This window comes from Vanessa tameamea, chromosome 29, assembly GCF_037043105.1.
Source record: "Vanessa tameamea isolate UH-Manoa-2023 chromosome 29, ilVanTame1 primary haplotype, whole genome shotgun sequence".
NCBI lineage: Eukaryota > Metazoa > Arthropoda > Insecta > Lepidoptera > Nymphalidae > Vanessa > Vanessa tameamea.
Genome location: NC_087337.1, coordinates 5,275,944 through 5,302,310, shown reverse-complemented (window position 1 = coordinate 5,302,310; position 26,367 = coordinate 5,275,944). Strand labels below are relative to the sequence as shown.

The window sequence follows — 26,367 nt, the reverse complement described above, 5'->3', positions numbered from 1 at the left end:
TATGCAAAATTAAATAATGGAAAACCAGACATAATTGGTCGCCCTATACAAGAGCCGCATTTAGAAGACCGGTCCAAGAGCCCCGGGGCCGCCACGAGAGAGATTAAAAATACAATTCCAATGTATTAACTCAAATAAAATCAAATCAAAATATACTTTATTCAAAAAAGTCTTGGACCGTTGAATTTCTGAAGTGATAACTTCTAATGGGAGGCTAAACCGCTTCGTTACGTAACGCGTTACGACGCCAGTCTCTCTGCCTTCCCTTTCTCTTACGCATAGGGCAGAAGTAGGCAGGCTTCCCCTCGCTCACTCTAACCCACAAGTTCTCACTTCTGTCGAGCGTCCCGAGTTTTTATATAGAGGTGATGGCTGAGCTCGTCAATACACTGTTTGCACTGGGGCACCGTTAGCACTTAAGACGGGACTGAATATTAATAGATTATTTATACTTTTTTTTTTATGAATAGCGAAGATCGAACCTCATTCGGACCAAATTTTTAATACACATTTTTTAATGTTTCAGAGCACGCGGTAAATACTTTCTAGCAACGCGCCAACAGTCGCCATTTTCAATAGGATAATATAACCGTATTTATTCTTTTAGTATGTCCGATATATATCGCTGTGGAAATATATAAAGTCGTATATACATAGTTTAACATTAAATATAAAATTTTACGAATACGCCTTTTATTACCTTTAGAGTAATTAAAAAAAAAGCAATCAATTATGTCATTAGCAAAAATCGAAGTAATTGACCCTCAGCTCTCTAATTAATTTATACTAATAGATACTAATAGCACCAAGGAAGACCCCCCCCCCCCCAAGTATATATTGCAAAACTAGTTTAGTGTAGTATTTACGGGCGCGCCCGTTCACGAGAGGAGACCGACCGGTACATGTGGTGGCGGTGCAGCAGCGAGCCCAGCACGAGCGCCCGCAGGTACACGGGCCGCAGCAGCCGCGCCAGCAGCGCGCCCTGCACGCCCGCCACGCACCAGCGCGCCGCCTTGTCCGAGCACGACATGGTCAGCAGCCGCTCGCCCTGCGCACGCACACGTACTGTACTCGGGCCGGGGGGCCCGCGCGGGCGCCGCCGGACCTACCTGCAGCACGCCGTCCCATGTTTGGATCACGTTGATGCAATTCTTAACCGGTATGGTTCCTTCTCCCGATTCGATCTTCGTCCTCAGCTGGCCGCGGGCCAACCTGCAGGCATTTCACAGTGGGATGTTAGTTGTTGGGGGGGGGGTCTTAGGCCTTTACACTTAAGATCCGACAAGAAACTCAATAAATTGTTACATTAGTTAAGACAATGCCCGTCGTATATACAATAATGTAGAGCCTTTAATATTTTTTTAGTAAATCAATAAAAATGCTTCCTAAAAAACAATAATAATCAGCTACATATATTCTGATGGACGACATGGCCCAGTGGTTAGATCGCGTGCATCTTAACCGATGATTTCGGGTTCAAACCCAGGCAGGCACCACTGAATTTACATGTGCTTAATTTGTGTTTATAATTCATCTCGTGCTCGGCGGCGAAGGAAAACATCGTGAGGAAACCTGCATGTGTCTAATTTCAACGAAATTCTGCCACATGTGTATTCCACCAACCCGCATTGGAGCAGCGTGATGGAATTAGCTCCAAACCTTCTCCTCGAAAGGGGAGGAGGCCTTAGCCCAGCAGTGGGAAATTTACAGGCTGCTAATGTGAATTTAATGTTATATATATTCTAAAACAATGAAGAATTAGTTCTAGAGTTGTCACAGTCTAAAGTTCAATATTTTTGACGATTTAATAACATCATTTGAAATACTGTTAAAAAGATAAGACCACTTCACTTTAGGAAGCGTCAGACTCCGGACCGTTCTACCGCGTCTGAATTCTTGCCGGTTAGAATCTACGTTCGGAACCGATTAACATTAAATCGAATGGAATCCAACAAAGTATACGTAGCCGCGACTCGCCCACCGGTTGGGGTGCCTGTCGGGCTCCGGCTCGTGGTGCTCGTGCGGGCTGAAGATGCGGCCGTCGCCGCAGGGCGCCGTGCTCACGTACAGGTGCAGCTGCCGGTCCGGCTTCAGCTGGTAGCCGCCGCCCGGCACCGGCTCGAGGTCCGACTCGGGGATGGCGACTGTGGGATCTGCATTTGTACAATATTCGTATAAGTCGTTCGTCAGAATACATATTCCAGTAAAAAGGATAATTGACGACCTCCGTGGTCGAGTAGGGTGTACACCGGTTTTCATGGGTACGCCACTCCGAGGTCCCGGGTTCGATTCCCGGCCGAGTCGATGTAGAAAAAGATCATCAGTTTTCTATGTTGTCTTGGGTCTGGGTGTTTGCGGTGCCGTCGTTATTTCTGATTTTCCATAACACAAGTGCTTTAGCTAGTAATCTATGTGATATTGTCCGATATTTATTTATTTAAGTAACTGGCAATGGCATGCCAATAATACCACACTGGTGATACATTTACAAAAAACACACTATTTGCTTTCCGTTAACGTAACAGAACAGACACAGATCCAACATGATACTATGAAACTCTATACGTTTACAGGCTCGTAGAGTACACATTAACTCTTAAACTTATTTTATCTACTTTACCATAGGACCCACGGGGCACGTGCCCGGGGCCCCCGTCCTGCGAGGGCCCCGAGGAGCCAACAGTTTCCTTCACACGGTCGTGATCACGTCGACTGCTATGTATATTTTCGAAAGTTAGACATTTGTAAGAAACAACGTAACATATTTATCAAAAAAGGCCATAAAATAGCCATAAGACTTCACAACCAATCAGATTCCTACGAATATACGAAAATTAACGCACCGTTTATTTGAAACTATACTCAAGGCCATAAGCAAATTATTTGTACATGGTAGTAAATACCTACCAAAAGGGCCCCAAATTCATGGGTCCCCAAGGGCCCCAGCATAACTTGAGACGGCTCTGCATATCTAGATAACTTTAAGTACGGGGTGATAAAAGTATCACAGAACTGCGAATACTTAAAATTTCTCGACAGAGAACCAACATTTATTTACTGAAACAACCCGAACTCGAACCTGGTACGACCCGATCGTTGACGGAATACAACATCTTTGTGCCAATACCCGCTTCTAAGGATCTATTAATTCTCGATGTCTTACTTGAGGAATTCGCGTACATCAGCAGCTGCGCGTAGAGGTGCCTCTGCAGACATCGTCGGGCTGCGACCTGTGACCAAAATACGTATGAGAAATACAATAAAAAGTTAGACAGAGTCGTCGCTATCAAAGTCAAAGGCTTTTCGCTTAGTTGGAGGGCGTCTTCGAAGTTAAGGTTAAAAGTTAGAAAATGAAAAATAAGGGTGCAGTTCTCCAACGATTTCTAGGACACTTGAATGAATTCACACGGCGCCGATCTTGCCCATCAAAACTTATTGTCTTACCATGGAAGGACATAGGGTACTTTGTATACCCTTAAAACGCAAGCGAAGCCGCTAGACGACATATAGTCAAATATAGAGAAATAAACAAAACTTTGTTAAAATACACAGACACACACACAGAGAGACACACACACAGAGAGAGAGAGAGAGAGAGAGAGAGAGAGAGAGAGAGAGAGAGAGAGAGAGAGAGAGACAGACAGACACACACACAGACACACACAGAGAGACACACACACAGACACACACAGAGAGACACACACACAGACACACACAGAGAGACACACACAGACACACACAGAGAGAAACACAGAGACACACACAGACACACAGAGAGACACACACACAGACACACACAGAGAGACACACACAGACACACACAGACACACACAGAGAGAAACACAGAGACACACAGAGAGACACACACACAGACACACACAGAGAGACACACACAGACACACACAGAGATCCACACACAGACACACACAGAGAGACACACACAGACACACAGAGAGACACACACACAGACACACACAGAGATCCACACACAGACACACAGAGAGACACACACACAGACACACACACAGACACACACAGAGAGACACACACACGCGCGCGCGCCTTGCTACCGTTAACTATTTTCATTAGTATTTTCGTAACTCTTAGCTTGTTTCATATTCTAACTTTGAATTAAAGTTTAAGTGCGTTAAGGAAGAGCGACTTGTTCTCGCTCAAAAGAAGAAGTCGACCTTTGCGATGTTATTGCACCGCGTTGGTTATTGATGAAATAAACATTATTATTATTATTATACCTCGGCGTGACAGTCGTTAACGACTCGACCGCGAACCGACATGTGCTCGCCGGAGACGCACTTCGTACCGGTGGTCACCGCTATCACCTGGAAAATTAACACTGAATTAATAAATAAATCTCATTAGTCATTAAAAGAGTACTTTTGGTTAAAAAAAACGCCCGCCATTTGGGCTCGCGTCTCACAGGACACTGATTATTGTAAAAGTAAAAAAAACAGCATTGTAAATCTGTTTCTTGCCGTTTCTTCTCGCTGGAGGCTGCTTTCCGAAACGGTGGTAGTTTTTTAATATCGACGATTCAAAAACGCTTCGTCGTGAAGTTTACTTGAGTAAAATTGATTTGATTTGATTTCGGACTCTTAGTAAAATTACAAAGAACTCCAAACTTGAAAAATAGTGTTTTCAGTAGAATAAACTCTCAATTAACAGCCTGTACATTTCACTAAAAATATAACATGAATTACCAAAAGTTCGTGATTTCGATTTCGGTTATTATATAGGTGAGCGGGACGCCCGATGGTAAGTGGTCACCACCGCTCAGACCTTACATCGCCAATGCTAAGATATCCCCTGTGCCCGTAAGTTACACTGGCTCACTCTTCAAACCGGAACATAACAATACTTGGTATTACTGTTTGGTGGTAGAATATCTGATGAGTGTGTCTACCAAGACGGACTACCACAAAGCCCTACAACCCAGTAAATATCAATAACGTTATTCGTGAACATTTCTAACGTTTCAAAAATAATTCTACACGTACCGAGTTATGATATGACGACCGGAGAAAGTCTTTTTAAAAAAAATTATTTATTACAATTAATTATACAAAAACATAACTTTACTGATTGAAAACTGGATTCAGACTAAATTAATTACTATAATATGTCATTAAATGAATTTGTATGATATGTAGCCCATTGTCTTCTTAAATGCGGTGTCAGCGGAATGTGTCGGAGTCGGCACCGGAATGTGTGTATTAAGCCATGGTAACTACCGTTGACAAAAAAATAAACGTTAATTTTGAAAACTAACCTTAGCTCCTTCCAATTTATTGTCGATGGTCATGACGATACCGGCGAGGACCTTCCTCTTGGAATGTACGAGGTCACCTCGCATCATCTCGTTGAATTTTTCATTGACCAATCTATAAAATAAAATTACAATAATTAAAAAAAAAATAGTTTAAATATTCACTAAATTCCTATTTGAAACTATATATTTATTAACAAAATTTAACACATTAAAGTTCAAAGTTGGAAGTGTGTATAGTCCTGTGCCTGCGTGCGGTTAAAGCCACTGGTCCAGCTAGTATTTTATAATATCCGATCGCCAACGGCAGGAACATAGACCAATAGGGAACGTTGACCTTGAATTGACGCGATATCATTGGTCGAGATCTAAAAGCTCCTATAAATATCGAATTTTTGGATACTAGATGTGGAGTTAGGTTAATTTTAATAGTGTTGTATCTATACTAATATTATATGCAAAAGTAACTCTGTCTCTGTTACACTTCACAGCTAAGCCACTGAACCGATTATGTTGAAATTTCGTACGAGAGCTTGAACCCCAGGAAGGACATAGGCTACATTTTTACACCTAGAACCTACACCCCCCCCCCCCCGCTCCCCTTTAACAAACAAATAAATATTGAAATAGAATCACTTTGCGACGTGATCTGCCAGCAGCTGCGGCAGACCGTCCGAGGACACGGGCCTGGCGTGCGACATGGTCTTCTCGCACATCTCGCCCAGGGCTGCCCGGGCGGCCGCTAACTTCGCTAGCTTCTTGCTTGACCCTGAAATCATAAACTGAATTATTTAACAATACACATACACACATCAGCCCGCATTCGTCCACTGCTGGACATAGGCCTCTCCAAATGCACGCCACTGTGGTCTTTCTTCGGCAACTCGCATCCAGCTCCTGCCAGCCGTCTTGCGCAAATCGTCACTCCACCGTGCCCGAGGACGTCCTACACTACGTTTGCCGAGAATCGGTCTCCACTCTAGAACACGTTTTCCCCAACGGTTATCGGTTCTACGACAAATATGGCCAGCCCACTGCCACTTCAGCTTACTAATCCGCTGATTTAACAATGCCTATTAATAATTAATTAAACCGTAACTGAGTTCCTTGCCGGTTATTTTCGGTGGAATCTCCTTCCCGAACCAGTGGTAGATTTACATTGAAAATAGACGATTCAAAAGTGCTTTTGTGAGACCATTTGAATAAAGAATATTTTGAATTTTGATTTTATAGGATACATACGTCATTTTAAATTTAAACACATATATATTCATACGGAATATATCCACGCCCTACCAGTAACGAACATGGTTGTGAGGGGGGGCGTTGTCGGTTTCAACGCAATTTTAAACACAATGACAATTCTAAATTAATAAGTTTTTGAATTGATTTATCCTAAACGTAAGGCATTTATTTTCATGCCGATATACTAAAATATATATTTGATTTACTAAAATATCACTAAATAATACGATAAAGAAACGTAGATTTTTCAAATATATTATTTGTTTAGTGGAAACTAGTAACTGAGAATTGACATAATTATATTCCAATTCCAAGAACGTTCACGTAAACAATTTATTCAAATAACCGTCAAGGGTTAGAACTGAAGTTCGCTGCAGCGATAAATATTAATTGTGTCATCTAATCAAACTGTTAAAATACAGCGCTAGATCGCTTACAGAGAATAGGGTATATATTTCTCGCGACCATAACGTCGTAAGCGCCGTGAATTTCATGGCGCTTACGCGTTTCGTTAATCTTAGACTGTAGAATGACGTCTTTATATAAATTAATATTTATTATCAAGGTAATGAATTATTATTGAAGTTGAAAATCACACACGCACGTCCGCGCTGAATGGATGACGAAGCGACACTAAGTGAGGTGTACGGACTGCAGTTCAGTTCAGTCGAACTCGAGTGTTCGGAACGCGAAGTCTAATGCATTTCCAGTATAATCAACATTCCAAACAGATTTTAAGTAAACTTATACTACTGTACGACGATTCAAACGTGCTTTTTGTCTCAAAGCGAAACTAAGGATCGAAGCTGATTCACATTCAAGTGTATAAACCATTGAAGTTTATTTTATCTGTATAATGTCGTATGGCATCCTACTCTGGGGTAATGCAGCTGACATTGATACCATTTTTGTACTGCAGAAGAGGGCTATTCGTGCAATTTATAACCTGGGCCCAAAAGATTCGTTAAGAGGTAAATTTAAAGAAATTAAAATAATGACTGTCGCTTCTCAATTTGTTTTTGATAATGTACGCAAAAACATAAACGATTTTCCCAGAAATTGTGACGTACATTCTATTAACACTAGGAACAAGAATAAACTTGTTACTCCAAGTACCCGATTACACAGGGTTAGTAACTCTTTTTTAGGGCAATGTATACGTTTTTACAACAGGATCCCAGAAAACGTTCAAAATTATTCAATTATAAAATTCAAAAGAATCGTTAAAGAGCGTTTGTGCGCTAAAGGATATTACAACACTAATGACTTTTTAGTTGACTGCACACCTTGGGAATGAAATGATCGCCTCCAGGCTGTTTCAAATAACTAAAATATCATTATTATTGTACATGCAAAATGGAAAAAAAAAAAAAATATCCCGCTGAGTTTCTTCCGCCGGTTCTTCTCAGGTCCGAGGTGTTAAATTCCGAACCGGCGGTAGATTTTTGACTATCAATAAGCAAGTGTAAACACTTCTATATTGAATAAAGATTTTTGACTTTGACTTTGATCAAGTACAACTCACCGTAACCTTCGAACTTCTGGTATTTTATCTGACAGACCACTTTGAAGCGCATGCTGTGGCTCAGCGTAACGGGTGCTGTAATAAAACAAGTTTTTTTTTTTATTAAGCTCAAAGCAAGACAATAGCTCAAGGGTTCAGCGTCGAACCTGCGACTCTTGACATCGTTGGGCGACCCGTGAATTATAACGCTATTGACGCTTATGCATCCATTGTTTAGACACTATAACCTTATAACACGACTTGGTGGTAGGCTTTTGTGCCCGTCTGGGTAGGTACCACCCACGCATCAGACATTCTACCGCCAAACTAATCTAACTTTCCAAAACCGATGGCGCATTGACATATATAAGAAAACATTAATATATTATACAGCGATGGTGACCACTTACCATCAGGGAGTCCATTTAATTATCAGCCTTCCTATTACATAAATTGACCACAAATTCTACCGCTCGAGAGCGATATTTAGTTTCGTTTCCGGTTTGAATTATGAGTGAGCCAGTGTAACAGGGCACAAGAGACGTCACATCTCAGTTCTAAATTGGTCAATATTCACGATCACGTAATATTCCCCTCAGTACCTGACAACCAGCCTCGAGCCTCATAGTATGATATCATACAACATAATCAACATATTCCTAACATAGTCTTGTAACTCCCATACTATATTGAATCTCTTGTAACATACCTTGCGCCGTGTCCAGGGGAGATCCGTCCCCGAAGGAGCAGTGGAAGGTGATACCGGGGTAGGTCTCGTACAGCATGTTTATGGGGCTCTTAAGTACCGGCGACACGGCTGGACCGAAGAGACCTGTAAGAAAAAAACTTTTTTGCTGACTCTACCAAATATCCTATAACTTGGATAAGTTTGTTTAGCAGATAATAAATACTTAGTTAATCGTTTATTTATTTATGGTACTGTGGAGATACCTTTGCCTTAACAAAGACGAACAAATACTACGATGGCGATTTTTTTTTTTTTTTTTTAATAATTAACTTAAAACGAGCAAAGCTTTCTTCCATATTAATAATTTTACAATTAAATATTTTATATTATTTTATATTATTTATAATTTAATTTTATTCACTCACCCGGTGGTGGAGTCGCCTTGTTACCGTTACCGTCCGGCGGCTGTATTTTCGTTTCGATGCATTGGAACTCGGACACTACGACAAAAAAAAAAAAATCAAACTCGAACTCAAATTCCTTCATTCGATATAGAAGCATTACACTTACTTATTGATGGTCAAATTAAACACAACCACCGGTTCGGAAGAGGAAACACCCTGACCTGAGAAGAACCGGCGAAAGAAACTCAGCGGGTCTTTTTTTTTGTCAATCTAATTAAGTAAATATATTGAATATGAATAGAAACAGCCAGGAGACGATCGTTTCATTCCCAAGGCGTGCTATCAATCATAAACTCACTAACTGTATAGTAACCTTTCGCACACAAGCGAACGCGTTCCTTAACAATTTTTAAAAATTTGGCAACAGAGGCATTTTGAACGCTTTCTGGGATCCTGTTGTAGAACAGTATATATTTCCCCACAACAGAGTTACTGACTCCATGCAGTCGAGTAACAGGAGTAACAAGTTTGTGTTTGTTCCTTGTACCGATGCTATGAGAATCACATTTTCTCATGAAATCGTTAACATTTTTCCGTACATACATAACATTACAGAATATATATTTAGAAGCAACAGTTAATATCTCGATTTCTTTAAATTTATACCTTATATTCATTAGACATCACTATATGCTGTGAGCCTATAAATTATTTTATATAAAATATTTATAAATAATCATTTAAGGTTGTATAGCTTTCAGCTATTGAGTTATATTCAATCACAGAATTATATAAATGTGATGAATACTTTTTGGTTGGACATTTTTATAATAAAAGTAGAGGAAGAATATTTTTGAATTTGACGGGAATTGTTAATCATCATCCTCCTGCCCTTATCCCAATTTTACTTGGGGTCGCAGCATGTCTTCCTCTTCCATACTTCTCTGTCGGACGTCATCTCACAAGTAACATTATTTCTAACCATATCGTCTTTCACACAATCCATCCATCGTTTCTTGGGTCGTCCCCTACCTCTATATCCATCCACATCCGTTCTCAAAACCTTTCTCACAACATGGTCCTCATTCCTCCGCATAACATGCCCATACCAAGACAGCCGGTTTCCAGATAGCTTCTCGGTTACCGGAGCCACTTTCAAACTTCCTCTTATGTACTCATTCCTTACTCTATCCATTCGAGTAACACCACACATTCCTCTCAGCAGGGAATTTTTAATCTGGCTTGAAAAGCGGAAGGTAATGGATGATTGTAACAAAAACTGGAAAAATAAATATTGTAAACTATATTAAATTTTGTTAATTATTTGACGTTCCTATTTACTTTAAGCTGGGTCTTCAATACTATACGGCTAACTTACCCGGGTACTTAGGTGCTTCGTCGCTTGTGAAATCCGGCTGCGGACCAGGATTAGGGAGGACCCGTCCCGCTCTCGCCAACAGAGCACTTAAGCAAGTCCTCGCCGCGGACGCTCGCGCATCCCTCTTACTGTGACCCCAACCCTCAAACGTCATATCCGCCACCTATATAAATAATACTATATTAATAAAATTTATCGTTTGAATTCAACAAAAAAAGTGGTTGTTGTAGCCTAAGTTACTCTTTATTACATCATCTATCTGCCAGTGAAAGTCCCATCGAAATCGGTCCAGCCGTTCCAAAAGTTAACCGGAACAAACAGGCAGACAGGCAATAATTGAAAAAAAAATGTTATTTTGGTATATGTACCGTGTATATGTTACTGTAAAAGCTCGAGCTACGGTAAATCTTAAGATTTTCCAGTAAAATCTAAGATTTACCGATTATGAATGGTAAATGTCCATAAGACTTTGGGAATCGAACTTTTACCATCATTCACTTGGTAAATCTTAGGATTTACGTGTTAGGTTGGAATGGTAAAAGTCCGAAAAAGTCGTCCCTTTACAATAAATACTTACATCTACCAACTCATGTCGGTAAATCTTAGGTTTTACTGGAAAATCTTAAGATTCACCTTAGCTCGAGCTTACAGTAACATATACATACATATGCATTTGGTAAAAAGCGGTTATTTTAATATAACAAACAGACACTCCAATTTCAATATACGTATAGATTTCACTTGGCAGTAGGGCTATGCACAATTGTGTCTGGTGTGTTTGTCCCACTCATCAGATATCCTACCGCCAAACAGCAGTACTCAGTACTGTTGTAGACCGGTTTGGAGGGTGAGTGAGCCAGTGTAACTACAGGCACAAGGGACATAACATATCCCAAGGTCGATGGTGCATTGGTTATGTATACATATAAACATAAATAAAACATAATCAGCCTGTAAATTTCCCACTGCTGGACTAAGGCCTCCACTCCCGTTGGGGAGAAGGTATGGAGCATATTCCACCACGCTGCTCCAATGCGGGTTGGTGGAATATACACATAATACACATGTGGCAGAATTTCGTTGAAATTAGACGCATGCAGGTTTCCTCACGATGTTTTCCTTCACCGCCGAGCACGACATGAATCATAAACAAATTAAGCACATGTAAATTCAGTGGTGCCTGCCTGGGTTTGAACCCGAAATCATCGGTTAAGATGCACGCGTTCTAACCACTGGGCCATCTCGGCTCTTATTGGTTATGTAAGGAACGGTTAATTTACAGGATCAATGTTCATGAGCGGAGAATCACTCACCGTCAGACAGCACATTAGGCTATCCGCCAATTTATGTCATTAAAAAGGACATATCAGTCTCTGCCCAGAGTTAAAACAAACGATCAACAGCTTTACGTGTTGCTTCAAGGTCGACTTCCCAGTTCCCAAGTTTGGTGGCGCATTGGCGATGTAAGAAATTCATCAATCACTATTAATAAATATAAAAAATACATAAATAATTACCGTTAATTCCATTGCAAATACAGGTAAATGTTCACTACCCATTTTACCGATGCACCTGAACTCGAATCCACTCGTGTATTCGTTTAGGATCGATATTGGATTCTTGTTAATCAAATCGCAATCCTTAACATTTTTTATGTTCATTTTACACGATCGGTTTCACACCGATTACTTCCTCGATCAGTCAAGACGATTAATTCTATCGAGCAACAACGCCAAGTTCCAATCGAAGGACCGAAGAGAAACCTTAGATTCAAATATTCTGCTGTAACAGTTCCCGACCAGTGCAGTGCGCGAAATACTCGACTAATAAGGGGTTTTCCAATAGGGACGCTTGAACTTTGACAGCTGATTGCGGCCATGTTGTTTGAGTGACAGCTGTCAAATGCAGTGTGTTATATTCATTCCGTCCTCCCAAACCACCATGGCAGGTTACAGTGTCGAGCAGCACGTGCAAATCATAAAATTGTTTTATGAAAATGGGCCTTCAGTTCGAGCAACGTTCCGCGCACTTCGCCCGTTTTACGGTCGCGATGATCGTCCTGCCGAGTCGACTATCCGTTTATTGGTGGACAAATTCGAGTCAACCGGGTCAGTTAACAATCAGCCGGTTCCCGTGCGTCAACGTAAAGCGAGATCTGCCGAGAATATCGCCGCTGTGCGCGACAGTGTCCTCGAAAACCCGCGGCAGTCAATTCCGCGTCGCTCACAGGAACTCGGCCTTTCGCAGACGATAACTTGGCGAATTTTGCGTTGTGACTTGAGCCTGCACCCGTACAAGATCCAGCTGACCCAAGAGCTCAAGGTTAATGACCATAGACAGCGCCGTGTGTTCGCTGACTGGGCATTAGAGCAGTTGGAAGTTGACGCCGATTTTGGCAAAAAAATCATCTTCAGCGACGAGGCGCATTTTTGGATGAATGGCTATGTCAACAAGCAAAATTGCCGTATTTGGGACGAGACCAATCCACACGAGGTTCACCAAGTGGCAATGCACCCGCAGAAAGTGACTGTTTGGTGCGGATTTTGGGCCGGAAGCGTGATTGGTCCGTATTTTTTCGAAAACGATTATGGTGTGGCCGTCACCGTCAATGGTGAGCGATACCGGTCGATGATAACCAACTTCTTTTGGCCTGAAATCGAGAATATGGATCTGGACAGCATGTGGTTTCAACAGGACGGCGCTACGTGCCACACAGCACACGCTACGATGGAAGTTCTGCACGAGCAATTTCTGGACATGGTCATCTCGCGCGGAGGCGACGTGAACTGGCCACCGAGATCGTGCGATTTGACCCCGCTGGACTTTTTCTTGTGGGGTTTTCTTAAGTCGCAGGTCTAATGCAACAACAACCAACAAGCCGCAAACCACCGATGCCCTCAAAGTCAACATACGCCACGCCATCGATCAAATACAGCCCGATTTGTGCGCCAGAGTCATCGAAAATTGGATCTTTCGTGTGCGCGCCACCAACCGAAGCCGTGGCGGTCATTTGAATGATGTCATATTCCATACATAATGGGGTCGATAGACCTTCCAAATAAAAAAAAAATTTTGCAAATATCTCTCCTACATGTATTTTTTTTTGCATTTCAAAGATCAAGCGCCCTTAATGGAAAACCCTTTATTATATAATGAGTAGTGTACGTGATGTTGTCAGATATTTATTATTATTAACAGTTTAAAGTTGACTAGTCATTTAATAACATTATTTAATTTAAAGGTCATTAGTTTTATCAAACAAATGTTCATTATATTACTAAATATCTAATCACTGATGTTATCTGTGGTCATGTTTAATGAGTTACTTGTAATGCATAATCGACTAACAGACGGACAAGTCTATCGTTCTTTGTATTAATTCTAGGAAAAGAAAAAACCGGCCAAGTGCGAGTCGGACTCGCGCACGAATGGTTCCGTATCATTGATTAGGTAATCGACAGTGGATACACAAATTTCATATTGGGAACGGAACCTTAAATAAGTTACATAACGCGGCAAGAAAAAAGGGTTCGTTGCATGGGAGCCCCCCCCCCCTTAAATATTTATTTCATTTTATTTTTAGTATTTGTTGTTATAGCGCCAACAGGAATACATATCTAGCTATAACGGTTCTTTAGATACGAGCCTGGTGACAGACAGACAGACAGACGGACAGTCAGTGAAGTCTTAGTAATAGGGTCCCGTTTTTACTCTTCGGGTGCGGAACCCTAAAAACCATTTTGACTCATTCCTCGTCAAAACAGTCTATTAAAGCCCCAGTGCTGGGCTCTGTCAGACAGCTCAGAGACCAGAAATTGGGAGTATGTACACTCCTTCGTCTCGGAAATAGTAAAGCGGTGCGTCCTGCGCCTGAACTCTTCTCAGTGGTTTTGCCGCCCCATCGGATTATTAGACTGACGGAATAAAGAGTGCACCTGTTTGCACACACACACACACACGCACACGCACACGCACACACACACACACTTGCACTATAACACGTCCTGCGTAATCAACTGGTCTACCCTGGTAAGACCAGACCATAAGGTCTGATTTCGGCATCGACCGACACCATCGTCGTAATATATCTATTTCATTTATAATTTTTACCCGTTTGGATGTTGACACGCACAACACACACAGACAAAGAGTTCGAAATTTAAAATCGACAACAGAATCAAAGTGGGAGCTGCACACGTTAACTAATAATTATCATCAGCGATTGAGTTACTAGTAGAGTCGTTAAGAGCCGAGTTTCTATGGACGCAATATTTAGATATAGAAAAAAATAATTATTTGTCTACTTGAGTAACGCCGACACGATTCCACCGAGTCTAAGGAAACACGAATTATTTCACAACAAATGTAACCAGTCCTATGCAATATTAGAAGCGCCCGCGACTCCGTGCGCGTCAATAAAGTCATTGTCGTAGCCTAAGTTACTCCTTATTACATGAGCTATCCGCCAGTGAAAGTCGCGTCGAAATCGGTCCAGCCGTTCCAGAGATTAGCCGGAACGAACGGACAGACAGACAAGAATTGTAAAAGACGTTATTTTGTACCGAGTATCCGTGCATAACGTCGTTGCGCCTGCAAAAATCAGTTTCGTGATAACTTCGATAATTTAAAAGTTTTGAAATGTCACGTTCATACATCGACAGCTAGATAAATTGAAACGATCAAAACGGCATAAAAATTCCTCTAGTAAAATGCGGTTATTTTAATATTACAAACATAACCTCCAATTTTATAACCACTGGACCGATTTTAATAATGATTGCATTTAATTTCAATCCGAATATAGATTTTTTTAAAGCAAGCCAAAATATAAAGCGCTATAGAGCTGCTTGAATCGCGTGCGCGTATTCTGGACGTGAGTACTCCAAGTAACATGTTCTACTCAAAGCGGACACCGTTAGCCAAATCGGTATTTATCGCGATATATCTAAAATCTTATCATATTTATATTTATAAGTTATTATACACGTGATGTGTAATGAGAATTCTTCGAATCACAATTCACACAAACAATACTTTTCATTAAATAATAAACGATTTTCAACAAAGATATCGTCGAACTTAAAAGTAATTAAACAGAAAATCGAATTGAAAACAATGACTAATTGTCAGTAAACGTATTTTTTTTTTATTTGCTCGCTATGGATACTGAGGCTTTGCGTCGAGACGTATCGCAGCGAGTGTTGCCATCGTGCGGATTATTCGAAGTTTATATTTAAATAATTCAGTATGGAAATTGAATCGTTATATGCAGGTGATGCAAATCTGGATTTCGATTCGAATATATGAATAACATATTTAAGATATTTAAATGTTACAAGATACGAAATTCTTTCGAATTATCCGATTGTTTTTTTTTTTTTTAATTCTGGCTTTAATTTGTACCAAGAGGGCACAGATTATTACGCCAATGTCACGTGCGAATTCCGATTCCGATTATTTCGGATGGTTATTGTAGACTAATCAAAATCAAAATGTTCGTTATTCAAGTAGGCTCATAGAAGCACTTTTGAATCGTAATGTTACACTGAGAGTAGATTCTACCGAGAAAAACCGGCAAGAAACTCGGTAGTTACTCTATTTCACCATTTCAATGACGTATGTCAGTAAACGACAAGTATTTTTTATATATCTTAGAAGTCAATAAATACTAAGTCGACGATTTTTTATCTTTATATACATACAATAAAATCGGAGTGTCCGTTTGTAATATTAAAATAACCGCGTTTTACTAAATGCATACGTAGACACACGTTACATATACTGAAATAACATTTTTTTACAATTTTTGTCTGTCTCTTCGTTCCGGCTAATCTCTGGAACGGCTGGACCGATTTCGACGGCACTTTCGCCGGCAGATAGCTCATGTAATAAGGAGTAACTTAGGCTACTTTTATTTTAGAATTATATGTAAAATAATAATAAAGCCACGCTTTTTATTAAATTCAAACGCGCACCAAGTCGCGGGCACAGCTAGTCTTAAATATAATCCTGTCTTGAGTAACACGCGTTATTTATCAAAGTTTTTTTTTTTTTTATATCGTATTAGATATAATCACAGGTAAAATAAATTGTTTTAAAAAACAATTTCAGACACTCTCTTTAAGTATAACACTATGAAAACTTCAATTTGACGTGTAGTTTACACTTTAAACCGCGACACAATAGTACTGAATAGATGTTTGGCGGCAGTTTATCTGATAAGGGTACCTACTCAGACGTGTTATTTTTCTCAACCACTGTTAATTTATTTCATTGCGTCTGTTATTAATATATAATATTTATATAAACGAAATACCACTCACTGATTAATCACGTAATCTCAGAAACTAAAACATCTACGAACTTATAATTTAAGTTTTGAACGTCGACGAAACTGTTATCGGAACTTCGGAAGTAAAATTAAAGTGGATATAAGTAGTTAAGTGTTTATATTGTATTATAAATAGAGATATATTAATCATAAACTCTTAGTGCACAACATAGCTGAGTTATTATCAAATCGCGTGAAATACGTAAATCTAAGGTTTGTTTATCTTTATTCCTACTTCGATTGGAGTAGGCTATAGATCTCATTAACTTGGATATACTCACAGTAACAGCAACAGTGAAGCTAGGACAGTGCGCTGGGCCACCTTGTCTCAGCACGCAGTACGAGACCCTCACTCCGAGCTCGTTGAGAGCTGATACGGGCGACTTTCCCCCTGTTTCCACGGATTCCGCGGCCTTCGCCAACGCCTGACACAAGTAATTAAAAAAAAAAAAAAACAATTAATTCTATATATTTAAATGCAACGTCGGTTCGTTTAGATCTAATCTTGCAAGATAAATGATAATCAATCCTCTTTTCCTAGAGTGATGAAGTTTAGCGAGCGACTTCCTCGTGTAGTTTTAACTGAGCGCGCACATCGTAAAAAAATCCACTCATCGTTTTTTCGTAACGCGACAAAACTAGAATTACTTAATAGAAACAGTAAAAGTAATGGCCATGAATGGGCAGGAAGATTAGCGAAACATCGTCCTGACCGATTCCGCCGCCGCGATAAATTCCATTGGACCGACAATCGCAGGACATATTATTGTGCAGATGTGTGCGCGTCAAACACAGGCGCACTCTATTCTCTCACTGTCATGGTCCAATCCGGAAAAAGTTCAGGCGCTGGAGCGACGGCTTTACGTGAATTCCGAGGCAAACTTCTAACTTCAAGATCCCGACCTGCTACTGAGAATGTTTCTACTGAATACCCCAATAACATACCCTGAAGTTTGAACTCATGAATCGGATATATTATATATAATTCATATCTAATGAGATTCATACATATATGTATGCTTGTTACCAGGTGCTGTACATTATTTTATTCTAAATATATTATTATTTCACGGTAATGTATTCATATATTATGTTTATATCTGACTTGTACACTCTTTCTGACGACCTCCTTGACCTCCGTGGTCGAGTTGTGTGTACACCGGTTTTCATGGGTACGCTCCGAGGTCCCGGGTTCGATTCCCAAGTCGATGTAGAAAAAGTTCATTAGTTTTCTATGTTGTCTTGGGTCTGGATGTTTGTGGTGCCGTCGTTGCTTCTGATTTTCCATAACACGAGTGCTTTAGCTACTTACATTGGGATCAGAGTGATGTATGTGATGTTGTCAAATATTTATTTGTTTATTATTTGTTTATATTTCTATATCTGTTTCTTTCCTCTACACTAAAGGTGAAATCAGACGGTTAATTTTTTGTTAATTTTCCTGTTTCATTTTGCATCTTTCACTCAAAATGACACGTCTAAAAACAAAATGAAACAAAAGTGCCGAATGAATTCATTAGTGAACTGATCCAACGACGCTGGTTCGGTTCATTGGGCATCTTTCATTCTCACTCCGAATAAACGAAAAATGAACAGTCTGAACACAGAGTGAACGTTCACTCGGGTGGCCATTTTGTCTCAAACGCATTTTGTTAATCTTTTTTTTTAGCTCCTTGATCAAATGATCACAAATTAAACTTATTCCAAGAGACACGACTTCATTCGACGCCATATTGAAAGAAACTACGGATGAATGTTCTTTTTTACGTCATTCCAGCTGAGCCGTGTGAACATGAAAATGAACAATGAAAGAAAATAGAATCATTCACTCAAAAGAACATTCACTCGAATGAACAGTCGGATATCACCTTAAGGCCGCCTCTTGTGAATCTTTCTTAAATGCGATTCAACTTTACGTTTACTGGTGTACAATAAAGAGTATTTTGATTTGATTTTGATTTGAATCGGAATCCTCGGAATCTGCCGTCTTATATCTAGACACTAGGAAAACGAGACGATACTTATATAGAAACATAAAAAAAAAAAAAAAAAATCACCTGCAAATTCCACTTGAAACCAGCGTCAAGTTGTATCGATGGCGCAGACTTCTTGGCTGGAGGCTCGTCATCTATAAACAGGACGACATAAGACTCAATACACAACTAACTACCAGCTCGCTTAGCTGGACATTAGAGGGGGGGGGGTCAATGGAATTCAAACAATGAATAAGCCCATAAGCATCTACGGACGATTCGACATACCGATACGTTCAGTATTTTCAGATTGGAGCAACTAAGTGTAATAGGCTCCAAAATCTTATCCTTGAGGATGTCGTAGCCCAGCAGTGGGACATTTAAAGGCTACGACTTTTGTACTGGCAGAATTACTACATATAATAAAACAAAGGCAGCACCGTCTGTCTTTCTGAACGCGATTATCTCATAAACTTCGGAACGGATTCAGATACAGTTTTCACCAATGAACAGAGTGATTAATGATAATATTTTGTATAAATTAATTAAAATATAACAATGATTAATGATGTCGGAAATAATCATCACGACTGAGAGCCTCGTCCTGTAATATGCGTACTGTTTTGATAAATATATAGGAATAAAAAATATTACGATACAAATGCTTTATGTAGACCCTAATTTTTACCCTTTGATCAAGCCGAGTCAAATTATATATACTACTAGCTGTGCCCTCGACTTCGTGCGCGTTTAAATTTAACAAAAAAAGTTATTGTCGTAGCCTAAGTTACTCCTTATTACGTGAGCTATCTGCCAGCGAAAGTCTCATCAAAATCGGTCCAGCCGTTCCAGAGATTAGCCGATAACAGACAGACAGAAAAAAATTGAAAAAAAATATATATTTTGGTATATGCACCGTGTATATACATATGTATTTAGTCAAAAGCGGTTATTTTAATATTACAAACAGACACTTCAATTTTATTATATGTAGTATATAATGTATAGATTGGTTGCTAGTCATTCTTTTATCATATTGGACATTAAAAACACCAATGTCCTTGGAGTTCATTCTTGTGTCATACAAAACATTATCAAATGTAGTCCAGTGGTTTGACCGTGAGAGAGCGACAGCCATACACGTTCGAATTAATAACATCAACATCGATTACAAGAAAATGGAACATCTACTAAAAACAGTTCTATATACATTAATATATATATAACAAACTTTCTAGAAATACTAATGACCTCGATATTCATCGTTAGAGGTTAGCAGCGACCTAATACAGAAAAAAAAACTGTTTAATTAATAAGTCTCTAATTTATTTATTTTTTTCACTTTTTATCTTAATTATATTTAAATATTTTTTGCTTACACCCTGTACAAGATAGCTTGATCTTTTTGACAGATGTAAATTGTAAATTTTTCTGATCGACATAACCTTTCAATGACGAACATATTGATTTCTTAATTTGATGATTTTAAAAATTGTAAAAATATTAAAAAAAAAATACATACAATACAAACGTTCCTAAAGATTCGAGCGTTATCCGAAAATTTTAAAACTTTTTCTGTTATATATTATTGCTTGAAAAGTAAAATTTAAATAGAAACACTGAAAATAATAGACGCTTATACGATGTTACGTCGGTCGGAATAGTTGGGACGCGAATAACAGGCAGTAACCGCGACAAATATCGATTACAAAAATCCTTATTAAAGATCATTGTTAAGTTATTGTTACGAACGGCGGTCCTCTTGGTTGGGGTCTCTTTGGCTGGTATAACTCTTTTTAGAAAAATAAATTAAAAAATTATTCAATTCTAATTTGAATTACGCATTCCATCGTTCCATCGACTGTTATATAAGTTATATTTTCTGTTTCGCTAACTTGAATAGCGTATAGTAGTTCATGCTGAGCTCCTATAATTGAAGGAGCACACTTGTAACCCTTTTACTGTTTAATATTAAGAATATGTATTCAGTGTGTATCCTTTGTTGGAGACTCATAAATTAAATAAATTAAAAAATAATACCTTCGAGTACGTAGTTATTTGTGGTGTCCATTTGTTCAGTATCACAGATTTAGTTAAGTTTCAACCGTTGGTTGATAAATGTCTTTCGTGTGTAACAAATCAACAAAATATTACGCAAGAAATAACGAAAAATGATTGAATATGCTTCATTGACAGTAACAATTATAATTGCGACTACCCTCAATTTCTTTTTTTTTTTTTTTATTTATTTCAGACAAATGTCACACATTCAAAATCCATTTCAAAATTATAGATATTTTTATTTGTATTAAGATTAGACGTATTTAATTCTTTTGGTTATTAATTTTAAATTATTGCATATTTTATTAATGCCGAGTATATTTTAAACAAGAACGAAAAAATTACGATTCCATATTTAAATAAAAACCGTTCAAATAGGCGGCAAATTCAAATTTACCTACCACACCATACAGCAGTACTAAATTCAAATCGACGCTTCGCTCACACATGAGAGGGAGGAGAGGGCCCTTTCCTGATCAATAGAGCAGTTAAGACGTAAAAACGTAACAAACAAACGAACACACTTACTCATGTTATTTTTTTTAGCGCGATGGTGACGTTTCTTCGGCGCTGAAGGCATCGTGCAGTCCGTCGATGAGCTCACAGATGTATTCTGTGTAAACAAAAAAACAACTTTACTTAATAACACTAACATCCCGTAAATTTCTCACTACTGGGCTAAGGCCTCCCTTTGAGGAGAAGGTTTAGAGCACATTTCACCTCGCTGCTCCGACGCGGGTTGATGGATACACATGTGGCAGAATTTCGTTGAAATTAGACACATGCAGGTTTCCCCACGATGTTTGCCTTCACCGAGCATGAGATGAATTAAAAACATAAATTAGGCACATGGAAATACAGCGGCTTGCAATATTAATAATTATATAAGATTTTAAAATTAATTATACTCACCCAATTCTCTATAAAATCTGAAATCAAAAAACAACATCAATGTTAATTACTTTTTTTTAATTAAAATATAAAACCTCTGATCCTGAGGCCTTAGGTTCGCAATTAAAAAAAACAAGAGAATAACTTTTGCACAAAATGCCTGAATTTAGGCTCTGGTTCCATCGTGTGACTGATTGAACAATAATTGTGAATACTGTCATCAGCATCATCATGAGCAACTATGCAAGTTACTTGCCATTTTTTCTTACTGGAGACCGCTCTCCGACACAGTGGTTGAAATATTGACGATTCAAATATACTTTAATGTAAAATATTTGTGAATTAAATACCTTTAATTTGTTTTGAGTAAGAAATAAATTAATTGATTACAGGGCAAACAGTTTTGATAAAAAGTCGAGGAACTTAATTGAAAAATCACTAAATGGTTCAAAAGATGCACTGTGCTGATTTAAGATTTGTTGTTTAATTAGAATACAAAAAAAGTCTTAACAGCAGGTTTATTGGTTGTCGTGGAACTCTATCAGTAACAGCTAATTCTACTCCAGATACAAATAAGAGTTATTATTTATACTATAATGTTTTTATGTGATAACGACACTGACTCACTATATTAGCGGCACGCTATGATGGCCGTTTTGACGTTTGCCCGCTCATGAAGTTTTTTATTTAATAAATAATTACATCAAAGGAGCAAATTGTTGTTCTTTATTGTCACTAGTGACGTGCAGTTAGTCACAAAATTTATCGAATGTGATTTCTAAACTACAAATATTAGGGTACCGCGAAGATAACTTTTTTATTTATTTTATTGCGTAAACGTGTACGTCACACTCTCACACTCGACCTCGTAGTCGGTGTTATATTTGTGTTTTTTTATGTAAAGTGTTTATAAAGTTATTCATTCTCATTCCAATTTTTGATTTAAATTGATTTCGTTCGAATATATTACTTAAACATATTTTATATTTTTTTTATTAAACCTTTTTAATCAGATACTACTTGCAACAATAACTTGAATTAAATTACTTGCAAAAAAACAAAGATTTGAATATATTATATCGATAATAAATTTACATTTCACATCACTTTTTTAATGTGTCAAAACGGCCATCGTATCTTGCCGCTAGAATAAACAATAGAATTATTAATATAAATATCATCACTATCACTTAGTACGAACAGAACCTGTACAATGTTTTGGCAATTTAACCAGTCCAATGACATATTAATTCATCATGCACCACAAGGTTACACCGTCTACTGAGAATTGTATCAGCCTGTATTGTATGTATTGCCTCAGATTTATAGTACACCAAGAATGCAAGTACATATTTAAGTAATAATTTACACTCATGAAATAAAATTAGATAATTTGACAAAAAATATTAAACAGCTATAAAATCTATCCTCTTTAAAAGCTTTTATTTAACATGCAATGTATGTATATATGTATGTGCCGGTGGAATATTGCTACTCAATTTTGAAGCGGATATGTTTAACCGATTTGGCTGAAATTTTGTATACACGTTAAGTTTGGATAACAATACACGATAAGCTTGATGTCATTATAAGTCCAATATGGTGGAACATTCAAGATGGCAGAATAGTTATTTTTTATGCACTTATATAAAAATATAATGCAGGGTAGTACTGTCGATCACGCAGTTGTTTATTTAGGCAAGAAGCTCTTTGCTTCTGGTCAAGCATACGTGGCCTTAAGTAGGATAAAATCATTAGGTCTTGTTATTGAAGATTTAGACTGTTCGAAATTAACCGGCAAACGACTTTGCAAAATTGCAATGATGCGTTGAATGAGATGAATAGACTCAGAAACCTTGACAGTAGACAACTAAAGAGTAAAAAATAAATTAAAAGTAAAAATACTTTAAAAAAAAAAAAATTTATTTAAATGCTCTAAAAAGAAGAAAATAAAATTTTCCTTTAAAATTTTAACTATCAATTTATAACCTCATTATACACAATTTCTTTAATCATAAAAGCTTGTCGCGCAATAACCCTTGTGTAAATTAGCTAGTACCATATAATTTAGTAATTTAATCTGCTGAGTTTAATTTTTTTTTTAATTTCAGTTTAATTAAATACTTCTATGTATGTACTTACGAAAACCTCGCGACAAGCTTTTATGATTAAAGAAATTGTGTATAATGAGGTTATAAATTGATAGTTAAAATTTTAAAGGAAAATTTTATTTTTTTCTTTTTAGAGCATTTAAATAAAAGCTTTTTTTAAAAAGTATTTTTACTTTGAATTTATAATTTATCAACTCACTTTTAAATATGTCAATTTCAAAATTTTAGCAACACCCATGTCCCGATTATCTTTTAGGAAATGTATGAGCGTAGGTCAGTCTACGGGCCCCGTATCGACTAGGTGACCACTAGGCAGGTCAAAAGTAAGGAAATAAAGTATTAAAATTAATTGTACTCTAAAGTCTTTTGCACAGAAGTGGTTTTTTTATGTTTAACATTTTATTTTTCGTTATCTAAATTGTAAAACGCTATCGGCTGGTTCTAACAAATAAATTAAAAATAAACTAAAATGTATTGTTACGATTTATGGAAATATATAAATAAAATATTTAGCTTACCGTTTTCAGTAAAATCTAAGATTTTCTTATCCATAGGTACTATTTTAAATATGTCGCTCGCTGATTTTATTATTTTTATTCGAACTACTAAAACAATATTAATTTCAAGTACATTTCAACGAACGGAAGCCGCTCGGTTTTTATTAATTACACTTCAATGGGTAAAGTACTATAAAATAATATATTATGTATTATAATATTTAATAGTACTTCAAGAAAGAAACACTTTATTGGCACTGTTTCAGTTAGCAAAGGCACTTAGCGAAATATAAAAAACTTAATGGTTATAATATCTTTGAAATAAGCGGATTTCGAGAAGCGATTGTAAACAATCGATGACACCGAACCTTTTTATAAATTATTCATCGGGCTGGATACAAGTACTTTACTCTCAAATCTCATTTTTTAATCATACTACATCAAATTAAACTATGTTGCCAAATGCCAAAAAAACTATTATGGTTCTAGAATTTCTTCTACTTCACTAACAATAACAAGTTCAATATATATTGGTATTATATTCCGTTCGATAAATAAATTAAATATTTTTAATTCAAAAATGTTATCTAAATAGCAAAATGAAGATATTTGTACAAAAATTTGTTCATTTTAATATTAGTAATTTTTATCATTGTTGTGTCAATTACTACTATTTATAACAGTATTCATGAATTATAAAAGTTGATTTTGACTATAAATATGTTTTTATAGATTATCTTCGGATATTCAACTATAAATTGATTACTACACGTTTTTGGGACGCAGATTAATAATCGTTGTATCGTATGATATACAGAATAAGGTCGATTTAATACTCAAATTGAAGCCATAATTTAATTGTGATCAAAATCAAAATATTGTCATAATCAAGTAGGTTTTACAAAAACTTTTGAATCGTCATTTTAGAGAACTATATTAAAAGTAAAGCTAGTAAAGAAGAACCCGAAAGAAACTCAGTAGTTCCTCTTTTACTATATTGTGCATGTATTATACTTATAAACCTTCCTCTTAAATCAATCTATCTATTAAAACAAAATCGCATCAAAATCCGTTGTGTAATTTTAAAGCATACATAGGGACAGACAGCGGTAAACGACTTTGTTCTATACTATGTAATGATGACGATGTATGAAAGGTAACAAGTATTAGCTTCAGGTTTTTTTTATAATCTTTATAATCTTATGTTGAATAATATACCTTATTTATTAAACTTTTTTAACAAACGATTTTAATTTATTCGACTTAACGAATTAACGATGCGAATTTTAACCATAGCATCGAATACCTTACCCTAAGTAGGTTTTATTGACTTCAGTCGGAAACTTGGCGTTATAAGCTTATCCTTACTTTTCGTGTTCATATAATAATTATCGCTGATTCAAATTGATCGAAATGATTAATGTTACTTTGAATGTTCTTAACATTAACGTAAATATATTGTGACATAACTATAAGTATTCCTACTTTGTTAAAAACATCCCGAAGGTATACGATCCGTATTATTTATAAGTGTCACCAATATTAGTCAAGTCCTAAAACTTATATGTGTGTACTAATTTTATCGGATATTCACTCGTCAAGTATTCTACCGCCAAACAGTACTACAGTACTTAGTATGATTATGTTCTGGTTTTTAGTGTTAGTTAAGAAGAATCATAGTCCCCAACGTTGGTGGGGCATTAGTAATTAATTAAATATTTACATCATGGTATTGTCCGTCAGTGCCACATTTGAGTTGTGTTTTTGTTCGTTATCTATATAATGGTATTGTTGATCGAAGCTTACTGCGCTAGTCTATAAGCCGAGATAACCACTTATCAGTCGTATTAAATCTTATAAATAAAATTGAAAAAATGAAAGGCAAGCTTGAGATTTTAATTTTATAAAGAATATAAAATAATATAAAAATTAGAAAAGATTCATACATTTTTTTAGTTCAAATATAGTTTAGCTAACAAAAGTTTGTTAATTTTTATTCA

The 26,367-nt window shown here is 37.3% G+C and overlaps 1 protein-coding gene across 2 annotated transcripts in view; it reads right to left on the bottom strand.

The window, feature by feature from the left end:
• LOC113399237 (double-stranded RNA-specific editase Adar) overlaps positions 1 to 21,603 on the bottom strand; it is a 40,157-nt gene extending 18,554 nt beyond the window's left edge. The window contains exons 1-14 of one of the 2 annotated variants that reach the window (XM_064219792.1): positions 21,397 to 21,603; positions 18,892 to 18,962; positions 17,116 to 17,259; positions 10,504 to 10,666; positions 9,147 to 9,221; positions 8,743 to 8,865; positions 8,055 to 8,129; positions 5,921 to 6,053; positions 5,288 to 5,399; positions 4,254 to 4,340; positions 3,164 to 3,230; positions 1,982 to 2,153; positions 1,110 to 1,212; positions 897 to 1,048 (exon numbers count right to left, since the gene is read on the bottom strand). In XM_064219792.1, the coding sequence (XP_064075862.1) occupies positions 897 to 1,048; positions 1,110 to 1,212; positions 1,982 to 2,153; positions 3,164 to 3,230; positions 4,254 to 4,340; positions 5,288 to 5,399; positions 5,921 to 6,053; positions 8,055 to 8,129; positions 8,743 to 8,865; positions 9,147 to 9,221; positions 10,504 to 10,666; positions 17,116 to 17,259; positions 18,892 to 18,962; positions 21,397 to 21,523 (1,604 nt within the window). In that variant the 5' untranslated portion in view covers positions 21,524 to 21,603. Of the gene's footprint in view, positions 1 to 896; positions 1,049 to 1,109; positions 1,213 to 1,981; positions 2,154 to 3,163; positions 3,231 to 4,253; positions 4,341 to 5,287; positions 5,400 to 5,920; positions 6,054 to 8,054; positions 8,130 to 8,742; positions 8,866 to 9,146; positions 9,222 to 10,503; positions 10,667 to 12,020; positions 12,163 to 17,115; positions 17,260 to 18,891; positions 18,963 to 21,396 lie in introns of those variants that run through there. The other variant, XM_064219793.1, reaches the window with a different exon arrangement.
• Positions 21,604 to 26,367: the final 4,764 nt, after the last annotated feature.